Here is a 13,067-nt window from a genome sequence, read left to right on the forward strand (position 1 = left end):
TTGTAGTAAAAGTGCTGAATGAATTACCCTGTATAAAGTAGCTGATACCTAAATAGCAAAAAATCCACAGTACTTCTTACTGTCCTGTGATAGCAGTATGACTTTGGATAAGTAACTAATCTGTCTGTGTCTGTGTTTCTTCTGAAAAATGAGGATATTAATAATATTCTGTTTTACGGTTGTGGGAGAATTAAATGACTACTCATATGTCAATTGCTTAAAATAGTGCCTAGCAAAAAGTAAGGAAAAAGGCTAACTGCTAACATCATTGTCATTATCATCAACACCTCTGACTTTTCCAAAGGCCTAGGTGCTTAGCATTATCTATAATAAGCCCTGATTACAAATATTCTTAGAATTTGGAGCTGGGACCACCTTCTATAGTCATGAGCCCAGATATTTATCATTAATAAGCAAAACTCCACATAGGAATTAAGGTTCAAAGAGAAGTGTGAGACAAGAGTCTCATTAAGACTGATCAATCATTTATAAGGTTTGAGGAAAAGAAAATGTAATTCAAATGAAGTGCTTCAATGTTTTTTGTGGGAAATGACAAAAAAGGTCTTACCTGATCAGAGCAGACTTCCTGGGGGAGCTGGAACTTCAGCTGGGTTTTGCAGAAGGTTAGGGTTTGGAGTGCAGTCTTTCCAAGTGAGAAAAGCTATGGAGGTGTGACATGGAGGCAAGTCTGCAGGGGAGGAAATGACAACTGAATTGAAGAATGTGAATAGAGGGAACAGCAACAAATAAGGGATGGGTTTGCTTTACCTTTTACTTAGGAAGATGTTCTTCTAAAACCAGAGAGCAGAGTGTTGTTAGTAAGCCCAATCAGCCCTAAGTCAGAAAATATGTGATTCACAAAATGATCATTTTTGTCACTACTCTCTTGAAAACATTTGGGAATGGTTTCATTCAGACTTTCCGAGAAAAAATTCTTCTGTCCCTTTTGCACAGTGAGGAATGCACAGCGAAAACATATTCTTGCAGCCCATCAGATCATCCATCAACACACAGAAGCCATGGTCCAGCGGAAATTTGTTGAGCGACCAAAAGATGAGGTCTCAAATGCTGACAAGTTACCTGAGGAAGGAACACAAAATAAGAACAGCAGCTAAGGTGAGTTTGAGTTTTCCATTTAGCAGAAGCAGAGGAGGAGCATCATTCAGCATTGTGTTGTGCTCTAACAAGCACAGTGTGAATAGATTGTCCATTGTTTAAGAAAATAAAGAGCTTCCATTTAAATTGGCACATTTCATCTAGGTCATGGTACCTACTGGCTGAAATGATTACAGTTGTTAGACAGAATTTGTACTCTTGCAATCTAAAAAACAAGTCTTTAAATTCTTTTGTGGGTTCTTTTAACATGTAACTATATTTTATCACAAATAAAGTTACAGAACATGTAAGGGTTTTTTTTTTTTTAAGCTTCTTCTGATGGAGAGGGGTGTGCTGTGCCCTAATGCACCATGCTAACTGTAAGTACAGCACAAGGCATGGAGCCTGCCCAGTTCAGCCACTTCTGCAGTGTCTGCCAGGGGTTGGAATGAGTCTCAATTAAACATTCGTACTCACAAGACTAACTCAGGCCTCATCGGTTGAGTCTCCACAGCAGAATATAAGAAAGGAAACAGCTTCCAGCAGGGCCACATCAGACACTTCTCCTCCTGTAGCTCCCGCCATACCCACACACCTCTGTTTTATTTATATTTTATTAACATACCTATTTTATTTAGTTCCCAGGTTACGAGCTCAGGTACAAGAAAAAAGAGATTCAGGTTGTGGGGACAGGAACTGCCTTAGCTTATAAGCTTCATGAGGGTGGGGGTGGGCGAGGGGAAGACTCAAAAGTCAATTGAAGAACAAAAAGAGTCAAGTGATATTTTCAAGTGAATGTCCATTAAAATAGAAGGATATTTGGAATAAGTCTGAGTGTGTGCTTATTTACATGGTTACTAAATAAAATATAACAAGTACACAGGTACATCTCTGTTTTTGTCATGGAGGCTCCATGTTCAAGCTAATTGCTTTTTTCATCTTGACTACCTAAAAATTTTTTCTTTGTTTTGAATATTTGTAAGGTTTTTAAAAGTTAGTGCCAGTAAACTAATTGAAGCTATTCCTCTCTATTGTGACACATTTAAATTACTGAGTGTAGTACTGCTGCTGCTTGTTTTTCTTAGTTTGAAATGTATGACTTGGTGTTTTAAAGGATATTTGTGGAGAAGCTAAAACAGTTGCACAACTGACTGAAATAAAACACTTGGAATAAATTTAGTAGGGGGATCAGAAATTACAAAAGATTAACATTTTTTTCCCAACTTTTAACAAATGATATGCCCTGCTTTAGTCTCTAAGAATTCTCATTACATACTATGTCCAGATTATAAGATACTTTTTTTTCAGTATTTTTTTTATTGGTTGTTCACAACATTACAAACCTCTTGACATATCATATTTCATACATTAGAATCAAGTGGGTTATGAACTCCCATTTTTACCCCAAATACAGATTGCAGAATCACATCGGTTACACATCACATTTTTACATACTGCCATATTAGTGACTGTTGTATTCTGCTACCTTTCCTATCCTCTACTATCCCCCCTCCCTTCCCCTCCCATCTTCTCTCTCTACCCCATCTACTGTAATTCATTTCCCTCCTTGTTTATTATCCCATTCCCCTCACAACCTCTTATATGTAATTTTGTATAGCAATGAGGGTCTCCCTCCATTTCCATGCAATTTCCCTTTTTTTCTCCCTTTCCCTCCCACCTCATGTCTCTGTTTAATGTTAATCTTTTCTTCCTGCTCTTCCTCCCTGTTCTGTTCTTAGTTGCTCTCATTATAAAGAAGACATTTGGTATTTGTTTTTTAGGGATTGGCTAGCTTCACTAAGCATAATCTGCTCTAGTGCCATCCATTTCCCTGAAAATTCTATGATTTTCTCATTTTTTATTGCTGCGTAGTACTCCATTGTGTATAGATGCCACATTTTTTTTATCCATTCATCTATTGAAGGGCATCTGGGTTGATTCCACAGTCTAGCAATTGTGAATTGTGCTGCTATGAACATCGATGTGGCAGTATCCCTGTAGTGTGCTCTTTTAAGGTCTTCAGGAAATAGTCCGAGAACAGCAATAGCAGGGTCAAATGGTGGTTCCATTCCCAGCTTTCCCAGGAATCTCCATACTGCTTTCCAAATTGGCCGCACCAATTTGCAGTCCCACCAGCAGTGTAAAAGAGTACCCTTTTCCCCACATCCTCGCCAGCACTCATTGTTGTTTGAGTTCATCATGGCTGCCAATCTTACTGGGGTGAGGTGGTATCTTAGGTTGGTTTTGATTTCCACTTTGCTGAATTCATTTATTAGTTCTAGTAGTTTTTTTGTAGACCCTTTTGGGTCTTCTAGGTATAGAATCATGTCATCCGCAAATAGTGATAATTTAAGTTCTTCTTTTCCTATTTTTATGCCTTTAATTTCTTTTGTCTGTCTAATTGCTCTGGCCAGTGTTTCGAGAACTATATTGAATAGAAGTGGTGATAGGGGGCATCCCTGTCTTGTTCCAGATTTTAGAGGGAATGCCTTCAATTTTTTTCCATTCAGAATGATGCTAGCCTGAGGCTTAGCATAGATAGCTTTTACAATGTCGAGGTAAGTTCCTGTTATCCCTAGTTTTTCTAATGTTTTGAACATAAAGGGATGCTGTACTTTGTCGAATGCTTTCTCTGTGTCTATTGAGATGATCATATGGTTCTTATCTTTAAGCCTATTGATGTGGTGAATAACATTTATTGATTTCCGTATATTGAACCATCCTTGCATCCCAGGGATGAATCCTACTTGATCATGGTGCACAATTTTTTTGATGTGCCTTTGTATCTGATTCGCCAGAATTTTATTGAGGATTTTTGCATCTAGGTTCATCAGAGATACTGGTCTGTAGTTTTCTTTATTTGAGGTGTCTTTGTCTGGTTTCGGAATCAGGGTGATGTTGGCCTCATAGAATGAAATTGGAAGAGCTCCCTCTTTTTCTATTTCCTGAAATAACTTGAAAAGTATTGGTATTAATTCTTCTTTAAAGGTTTTGTAAAACTCCGCTGTATACCCATCCGGTCCTGGGCTTTTCTTGGTTGGTAGTCTTTTGATGGCTTCTTCTATTTCATCTATTGATATTGGTCTGTTTAAGTTGTGAGTATCCTCCTGACTCAGTCTGGGCAAATCATATGACTTAAGGAATTTATCGATGTCTTCACTATCTTCTATTTTATTGGAATATAGGTTTTCAAAATAATTTCTAATTGTCTTCTGTATTTCTGTAGCGTCTGTTGTAATATTGCCTTTTTCATCCTGTATGTTAGTAATTTGAGTTCTCTCTCTTCTTCTCTTCGTTAGTATGGCTAGGGGTCTGTCGATCTTATTTATTTTTTCAAAGAACCAACTTTTTGTTTTGTTAATTTTTTCAATAGTTTCTTTTGTTTCAATTTCATTGATTTCCGCTCTGATTTTAATTAATTCTTGCCTTCTGCTACATTTGCTGTTGTTTTGCTCTTCCTTTTCTAGGGCTTTGAGATGAAGTGTGAGCTCATTTATTTGTTGGTTTTTCCTTTTTTTGAGGAATGACCTCCAGGCGATGAATTTCCCTCTTAAAACTGCTTTCATTGTGTCCCATAGATTCCGATATGTTGTGTCTGTATTTTCATTTATCTCTAAGAATTTTTTGATTTCCTCCTTTATGTCTTCTGTAACCCATTGATCATTCAGTAACGTATTGTTCATTGTCCATGTGATGTGGGATTTTTCCTTCCTTCTTTTATCATTGATTTCCAGTTTCATTCCATTATGATCTGATAAAGTGCATGGTATTATCTCCACCCCTTTATATTTACTGAGGGTTGCCCTATGGCATAATATATGGTCTATTTTTGAGAAAGATCCATGTGCTGCTGAGAAAAAAGTATATCCACTTGATGATGGTTGATATATTCTATATATGTCAGTTAAGTCTAGGTTATTGATTGTGCTATTGAGTTCAATAGTTTCTTTATTCAACTTTTGTTTGGAGGATCTGTCCAATGGTGAGAGAGGTGTGTTGAAGTCTCCTATAATTATTGTGTTGTGGTCTATTTGATTCTTGAACTTGAGGAGAGTTTGTTTTATGAACGTTGCAGCGCCATTATTTGGTGCATAAATATTGATAATTGTTATGTCTTATTGGTGAATGGTTCCTTTTAACAGTATATAATGTCCTTCCTTATCCCTTTTGAGTAACTTAGTCTTGAAGTCGATTTTATTCCATATGAGAATGGTCACCCCTGCTTGCTTACGAGGACCGTGTGCGTGGTATATTTTTTCCCAACTTTTTACCTTGAGCCTGTGTATGTCTTTTCCAATCAGATGTGTCTCCTGGAGGCAGCATATTGTTGGATTTGTTTTTTTAATCCATGTTACCAGCCTATGTCGCTTTATTGGAGAGTTTAAGCCATTAACGTTTAGAGTTACTATTGATATATGGTTTGTACTTCCTGCCATGTTTGATTATTTATCTCTTTTTTTTTCTAATTTAGTTTGTTTCTCCATGATTAGCTTTCTCCCCATCCTCTGTCTTTACCGAGGCACTTCCCACTGATGGTTTTGGTTATTGTTTTTCATTTCTTCCTTGTGTAGAGTTTTGCTCAAGACGCTTTGCAATGGTGGTTTTCTGGCTACAAATTCTTTTAGCTTTTGTTTATCATGAAAGATTTTTATTTCATTGTCATACCTGTAGCTTAATTTTGCTGGATACAGAATTCTTGGTTGGCATCCATTGTCTTTCAGTGTTTGAAATACGTTGTTCCAGGATCTTCTCGCTTTCAGCATCTGTGATGAAAAATCCATTGTTAACCTTATTGGTTTACCCCTAAATGTAATCTGCCTCTTTTCTCTTGTAGCTTTTAATATTTTCTCTTTGTTCTGTATATTGGATATCTTCATAACAATGTGTCTTGGCGTTGGTCTACTGTGATTTTGTGTGCTCGGTGTCCTGTATGCATCTACAATTTGTATATCTGTTTCCTTTTTTATTTCTGGAAAGTTTTCTGTAATTATTTCATTCAGCAAGTTACTCATTCCCTTGGCATGAATCTCTGTGCCTTCCTCTATCCCGATGACTCGTAAGTTTGGCTTTTTTAAGTTATCCCAAATCTCTTGGATGTTTTTCTCGTGATTTTTTACCAGCCTATCTGAGTTGGCTAGACTCTTTTCAAGATGATATATTTTGTCTTCATTATCTGATGTTGTGGCTTCTACTTGCTCCACTCCATTAGTGATACTCTCGATTGAGTTTTTAATTTGGTTTATCATTTCCTTCATTTCTAGAATTATTGTTTTATTTTTTTATAATCTTTACCTCCTGATAAAGATGCTTAACTTCTTCTTTTATCTGTTTATGTAATTCATTTTCAATGTGATCTTTAAGGTTCCTTTCCATCTGTCTAAGGTGTTCCTTGAGTTCTTTATATGGCCGTTTTTCTGATGACTCCAGGTCCTCCTGAATATTTAGGCTGTCCTTCATTGTTTGTACTCCTTTTCTTCCTTGCTTTTTTATGCTCATGATACTTCTTGTTCTGTTTGACTGCTGAGTTACTGTTTACTCTTATAAATTTATTTGATGCTTGGGAGGAGAGGTATTAGAAGGTAAGGGAAGAAGTCACTAAAGAGAGTGAGTGTAGGCAGGTAGAATTCAAGAAAGGGGGAATAAGAAAATTGAAAAGAAATGAAAAGACAAAAGAAAAAAGTGAAAAGAAAGAAAGAAAAAACGAAAAAATAAAAATTTAAAACCAAAAAAAATTATAATGATAATAAACAAATGGAAATTAAAGTTTAAAAAATAATAGTAATAATAATAGAATAAAAAGAATTAAAAATAAAATTGAAACCATTAATAAGAAAGTTGAAGAACAACAACAACATCAACAACAAAAAGTGAAAATAAAATTAAAAAAAATACCAATAATAATCATTAAAAAAAATAATAATAATAAATGCAGTCATAGAGCTCAATTAATTTCTCTTACAGTAGGTGGGAACTGGGCCAGGCTTCTCTTCTTGATGGGTGGGAACCAATCACTGTGCCTCAGCTCTTCTTCCCAGACTGTGCGGGTCTCCAGTCCTGAGTGCCTAGGGCCTTCTCTTGTGGTTCCTCAAGCCAGGCCCCGCTCACCTGTGACGCTCACCACAATACTGGCTACACGCCGGGTCTGCTGCTCCTGGGAGCCCTGTTTCCATGGATGTCTGGGCACACCCTTTCTGTTTGCCTCCCTCAGACCCTAAGTTTGTAGGGCTTGGGGCTGAGGACCCCCAGCGAATTTGTTTGCCCTCAGGTAGCAACTCCCCTGGTAGCTGGTGCAAGGGACCTCTGTTGTCAGCAGAGGGATACCCTGGGTCTGACTATCGTGCTCAGTTGGCTTTTACCTCTGTGAGTTCAGGTGGGCCGACTAGTTATTTCAGCGGGATCATTAGTGCTGAGTCACGAGAAGCAGGTGAACCAGAACTAGAATGCAGCCCAATCCGGGCTTGGTGTGTTCTGAGAGGGGCAGACTATTCGCCCGGGATCCCCTTCAGCTCAACAGTGCCTAGTGGTCCTGAGCGAACAGTATTTTGACAGTTTACTTCTCCCTATGCTCGCGCAGCTGAAGGGGTTAGAGACTTGATCTCTCCACATCCGCTGCCATGTTGGATCACTTAGATTTTAAATTGTCACTCATCTTATCAGCTGTTCCATTTAAACTCGGCAGCTCACTTGCGCGGTGAAGAGTCTGCTCTATAGTGCTCCGCGGGAAGCGGCGGCGGCGGCGCGGTGGCAGCCCAGCTGTGGCCTTCGGGACCCCCGAGGAGGGGGTGCGGTCTGGGGGAGGGGAGGCAGCGCCTTGGGGCCCGCGCGGGCCGGGTACTGGACACGCAGGAGAGCGGGCGGGGTGGGGGAAAGAAATTGAGATCTAGATTTAGGGACTGAGCGTGGGAGGAGAGACGGCGGGGGAGAAGCAAAGCGGAAAGGCGGAGAGGAGAAGGAGAAGGGGCCGAGGGAGCCGGGCAGCTCGGGGGCTGCAGCCTTACTGCTCGCGCTGAAGTCGTGATGGACTCACTCCACCTTGGCTGGAGTCGTGGCGGATTCACTCCACCTAGGCCCCTTTCTTGACACGGTGCTGAGTCTTTGTCGACAGATCTCCTTTAATGATCTTTACTTCATCTTTTAAGATGCGGCAACATACGCTGCGGGCGCGGCGGCGCAGAGCACGGAGCGGCTTACTCACTTCCCGCCGCCATCTTTTCTTCCATCCAAGATACTTATTTTTAAAATGAAATCTATATATTGACTTTCTTATCAATTATCTTATTGTACAATCAAAATTAGAGTTCTTTGGTTTGAAAACAACACATAGTGAACCTCCAGATAACTTTTAAGAACTTATTTAGCTTTGTGGGTGGTATTTTCATGCAAATAAGTAAGGGGGGGATTTATATTTTGTAGAAGTTTGGGGTCCTATTTTAATGCTCTTTGTATTGCAGTATGTATATAGTGCGTTAAGTTCTTTAAGAATCTCTCCTTAAATTTTGAGGTTAATACTTTTGTGCAACTGTGTTTTTTAATAAAGCCATGACAGTGTTAAAAACAAACAAAAAAGAGTCAAGTGAAAGTAAGTCCCATTCAAAAGGAATTATGGAAGGAAGATTGAGATAAAGGAAGAGATCTGAGAGAAAACAGATTCATGATTTTAAATGTCAATCTATGGTTGTAAATTACAGCATATAAGCTTTCGTCTTCAATTAATAATGAAATAATATCTGAAATCAGTGAAGATCTAAAGCATGTATTGAGGTATAATATCATATATTATCTATTATCTCCTAAATATAAATTCAATGGCCAAAGCATTTTGCCAACCTTATTATTGTTAAAAAAAAAAAGTAAGACAGAGGGTTTGGAATAATTTTTTGGACATGAAAGTTTAATATTAGCCATTTAAACAGCTTGAATTGAATAGATATGCATTTACTTCTGATTTTGATACCTGCTCTGTGACATCCTATGGTGACCTGTGATGTCAAGTCAGAGGAGTGAAACAAAATCATCTTCTATCTACTTATTTAAAGTAAAATACATTTCATTTAAGCCTGTATAAAGCATATATGATAGTTATAAAAGCTAGTTGTAGCCCAGCACATGGCTCAGGAGGCTGAAACAGGAAGATCGCAAGTTCAAAGCCAGCCTCACCAATGGTGAGGTGCTAAGCAACCCAGGGAGACCCTGCCTCTAAATAAAATACAAAAAACAGGGCTGGGGATGTGGCTCAGTGGTCAAGTGCACCTGAGTTCAATCTTTGGTACCAAAAAAAAAAAAAAGCTAGTTGTAAAAATATCTAGTTGATACTCTAATGACAAACACACAGCAAAGATGGTCAACCAATAAATTAAATGTTGGATATGAAGCTTAACTGTCTCCAAATTATATATTTCTCCCTTTTCTTACAGGGAGGAGAGAAGGGAAGTTTTGAGATTATTTTATAATATATACAGGGAAAAGAGAAGTAGGCATGAATCACTGATTGAAAGCATATACAGAAAATAGGAGGAACTTCCGAGGGCCTAAACGTGGATTCCTGAGGCATTCCCGATCCTGGGGCCTAAACATGGATGCCTGAGGGACTTCCGGATCCCAGAGCCTAAACATGGATGCCTGAGGAACTTTCGGACCTGGGGGCTTAAACATGGATGTGCACCCAAGGAACTTCCGGATCTAAGAGCCTAAACATGGATGAGCACCTGAGGAACTTCCGGACCGGGGGGGGGGGGGGCTAAACATGGACGCCTGAGGCATTCTGGATCCTAGAGCCTAAACATGGACGCCTGAGGCATTCTGGATTCTAGAGCCTAAACATGGATGCCTGAGGAACTTCCGGACTCGGGGGCTTAAACATGGACATGCACCCGAGGAACTTCCGGATCCGGGGGCCTAAACATGGACGCCTGAAGCGCTTCCAGATCCAGGGTCTTAAATATGGATGTGCACCTGAGAATTTCCGGATGCTACAGCCTAAACATGGACGCCTGAGGCACTTCCGGATCTGAGGGCCCAAAGATGGACATGTACCTGAGGAACTTCCAGATCCGGGGGCCTAAACATGGACGCCTGAGGAACTTCCGAATCCTAGAGTCTCAACATGGACGTGCACCAAAGGAACTCCAGATCCTAGAGCCTAAACATGGACGTGAAACTGAGGCACTTCTGGATCCGTGGGCCTAAATATGGACGCCTGAGGAACTTCCAGATCCGGGGGCCTAAACATGGAGGACTGAGGAACTTCCGGATCCTAGAGCCTAAACATGGATGTGCACCTGAAGGCACTTCCGGATGCTAAGGCCTAAACATGACGTGCACCCGAGGAACTTCCAGATGCTATGGCCTAAACATGGATGTGGGCCCGAGGAACTTCCTGATCTGGGGGCCTAAATATGGACGTGCACCTGAGGAACTTCCAGATCCTGGGGCCTAAACATGGATGCCTGAGGAACTTCCGGATCCGAGGGCCTAAACATGGACGTGTCCCTGGAACTTCTGGGTCCTTGTGCCTATAAAGGGCAGGCGTGACTCTCAGAAGGGATGTGGCCCATGAAGGGGAGCCTAGTATGGGGCCTGTTGGGAGGCAGACTGAGCTGTCGCACCCTAAACTTGAATGTGACGGTGGCCTCACTTCCCGGCCTTCCCCTGGGTGTCACTTCCTCCCTTTCTAGGCAGTGCCAAAGAGGAAGTGAGACCAGGCGCAGGGGCCAGGCCCTGAGGAGGGACACCATCTTTCTCCTCGCTTAGCCAGGCACCCGGCATGGCTGGAGACGAGAACATCTTGTGACACTGGCTGCCTCCTGCATCCCTGCCCCAGGACCTCAGAAACCACAGGCGGGGACAGTTGTTGATTCTCCTCTGGCCTCTGACTCTCAGTCCCGGGTTCTGCCCAGGGAGTGCTCTGTCTCCCAGAGGGTCAGGGGGTCCCTGTGACCTGCTGCTCCTTACCCACCGTCATCCTGGGCGAGAAAAGGTCAGGACACCAGACGCTACTGAGAGTGACATCTCCTAGATGGGTGGCTGGGGACTTTGCCTCTGTCCCCAGGCCTCGGACACAGAATGATACCCCCCCCCAGAGACAGAAAATAACCCCACACTGCCCAAGACTTATTTTTAAGCTTTGGATTCTGAAATTTTCCTGCTGCCACATTCTTTGTGAAGCCAGTTTTTCAGCAGAGATAATATTCCAGGGAGAAAAATACAAAACAAAACATGGAGTCAATCAAACCAAGCTGACATATCTGGTCCTCCAAGAGAAATCTGGATTGGAAGGAGAACAGCCATTCTCAACTGGCGAAATAATGAAGTTCCCTTGTCCTTATGTTGTGTAAGCAAAATAAATAATCTGATGTTAATCATCAAATTGTTTTTGATGAGTGCTTGGCTCATAGGAAAACTGATTCTGTTTTATGGAATGAAGTGTTACCTGATTTTAAAATTTAAAATGAAGCCAATTAGAATTGTTAAATTACACTGTCATAATTCTGTTGTTTGATAGCAGAAATAAATAAACCTTTTTTAAAAAGCATATACAGAAAATATAACACATATTATATATATTTTAAGTGACCTTGAAGGCAATGGAAAGCTAATAAAGTAGTGAAGAACTTGTGGGTCAAAATCTAGGAGAGAAATTCAGAGTATTGGGTCTGGTATTTGGACCTAGTTTTTTTCCTGGGTAAGTTCTAGAAAATGTGGCTGAGAGACTGAGCACTGCTTTTAAAAGCTTTACAAACTACTGGGAGAAAAACTAGAGTGAAGGGCTGGGGCTGGGGCTCAGCAGTAGCACACTTGCCTGGCATGTGTGAGGCACTGGGTTCAATTCTCAGTACCGCATATAAATAAATTTAAAATAAAACAAAAAACAAAGGTCTATTCTACCACGCGGCCTGCACAGTGGTTTCATTAATGAGGTTCTAGGCATTAAGTTAGTTAGAAGAGATCAAAATAAAACACACAAACCAGTACCTTATTTATATTGCTAGGTCCGAGATGGCTCGCCTCCCTGGTTCCCGCCTCTAGCCGCCCAGCAGGGCAGCGAGGATTACTCTGGGCTAGCAGGAGAGAGAGAGAGCGAACACGCCGGGGAGTAGCCTTTTATTTGGGGGACAAGAGATTCAGGGGAGAATTCCATCAAATGAAGGTTGAGGGGGGGCTGCACTCCAAGGTCAGGGTCAGTGATTGGGTCCCCGGGGTCAGTGGTCAGGCACACCCCACACGGATGGGCTCTCTCATCAGGAAAGGGTCGGGATAGCTCCGACACAGCCAGAGCGCCTCAGGCCCTTAACGGGAGTCACCCAATCACGTGTCAGAATGGCTCCCCACATATTCCCCCTTTCTTTTCTCAACAATGAGGCGGCGGTTCACTCTCTGGAGTCCCCGGATTCTTGATTGGAGGACTCGCCATCCTATAGTTACAATACAAAAGAGAATTAACAGCAAAGAGAATAATCCAATAATGTACCAAGCGGAGTGTTTAAGAATATTTCCAGGGTTGAATCCATTTAACTCCTTCAATATTTGGTTAGCCAAAGAAGAAGGATCTGAAAAATCAGCTCTATTATTTTGAATGTCTTGGATATGGTGATGAAGTTCCAGAATATCCAAGCTATTATTACTATTTTGCCAAATACCTAATAAATGGTTTTTAACCTTCTCCCAATCCCAGAGAGAAGCATTGTACTTGGCAGCTGTAACACATACATATTTATAATTAGCGTGGCATTTAAGCCTTTCCTTAAATTTTAAGGCTGAAAGTTCATTACCAATGTTTATAACAGTCGCCTCTAAGGTGTTTAATTTAGTCTCAATCCTTTCATCAATATTTACTTGATTACGCAGAGCCTTGGAAGTATTTTGAGCTAAATTATTAAGAAATTTTGCATGCTGAATATTTTGAGACAATGTCAGAGATGCAGAGACAGTTGAGGCAATAAAAGAGACCAGTGCTAAAACACCAACAATTATGA

General features: G+C 40.8%; 1 protein-coding gene across 4 annotated transcripts in view; it reads left to right on the plus strand.

Moving 5' to 3' along the window:
- CFAP91 (cilia and flagella associated protein 91) overlaps nt 1–13,067 on the plus strand; it is an 89,285-nt gene that overhangs the window by 56,035 nt on the left and 20,183 nt on the right. For 3 of the 4 annotated variants that reach the window (XM_081300804.1, XM_081300807.1, XM_081300806.1), the window contains one exon: nt 955–1,116. In XM_081300804.1, coding sequence (XP_081156930.1) covers nt 955–1,115 — 161 coding nt within the window. In that variant the 3' untranslated portion in view covers nt 1,116. Of the gene's footprint in view, nt 1–954; nt 1,117–9,509; nt 9,673–13,067 lie in introns of those variants that run through there. The other variant, XM_081300805.1, reaches the window with a different exon arrangement.

Source organism: Spermophilus citellus (genome assembly GCF_964194105.1).
Source record: "Spermophilus citellus genome assembly, chromosome: 7".
Taxonomy (NCBI): domain Eukaryota; kingdom Metazoa; phylum Chordata; class Mammalia; order Rodentia; family Sciuridae; genus Spermophilus; species Spermophilus citellus.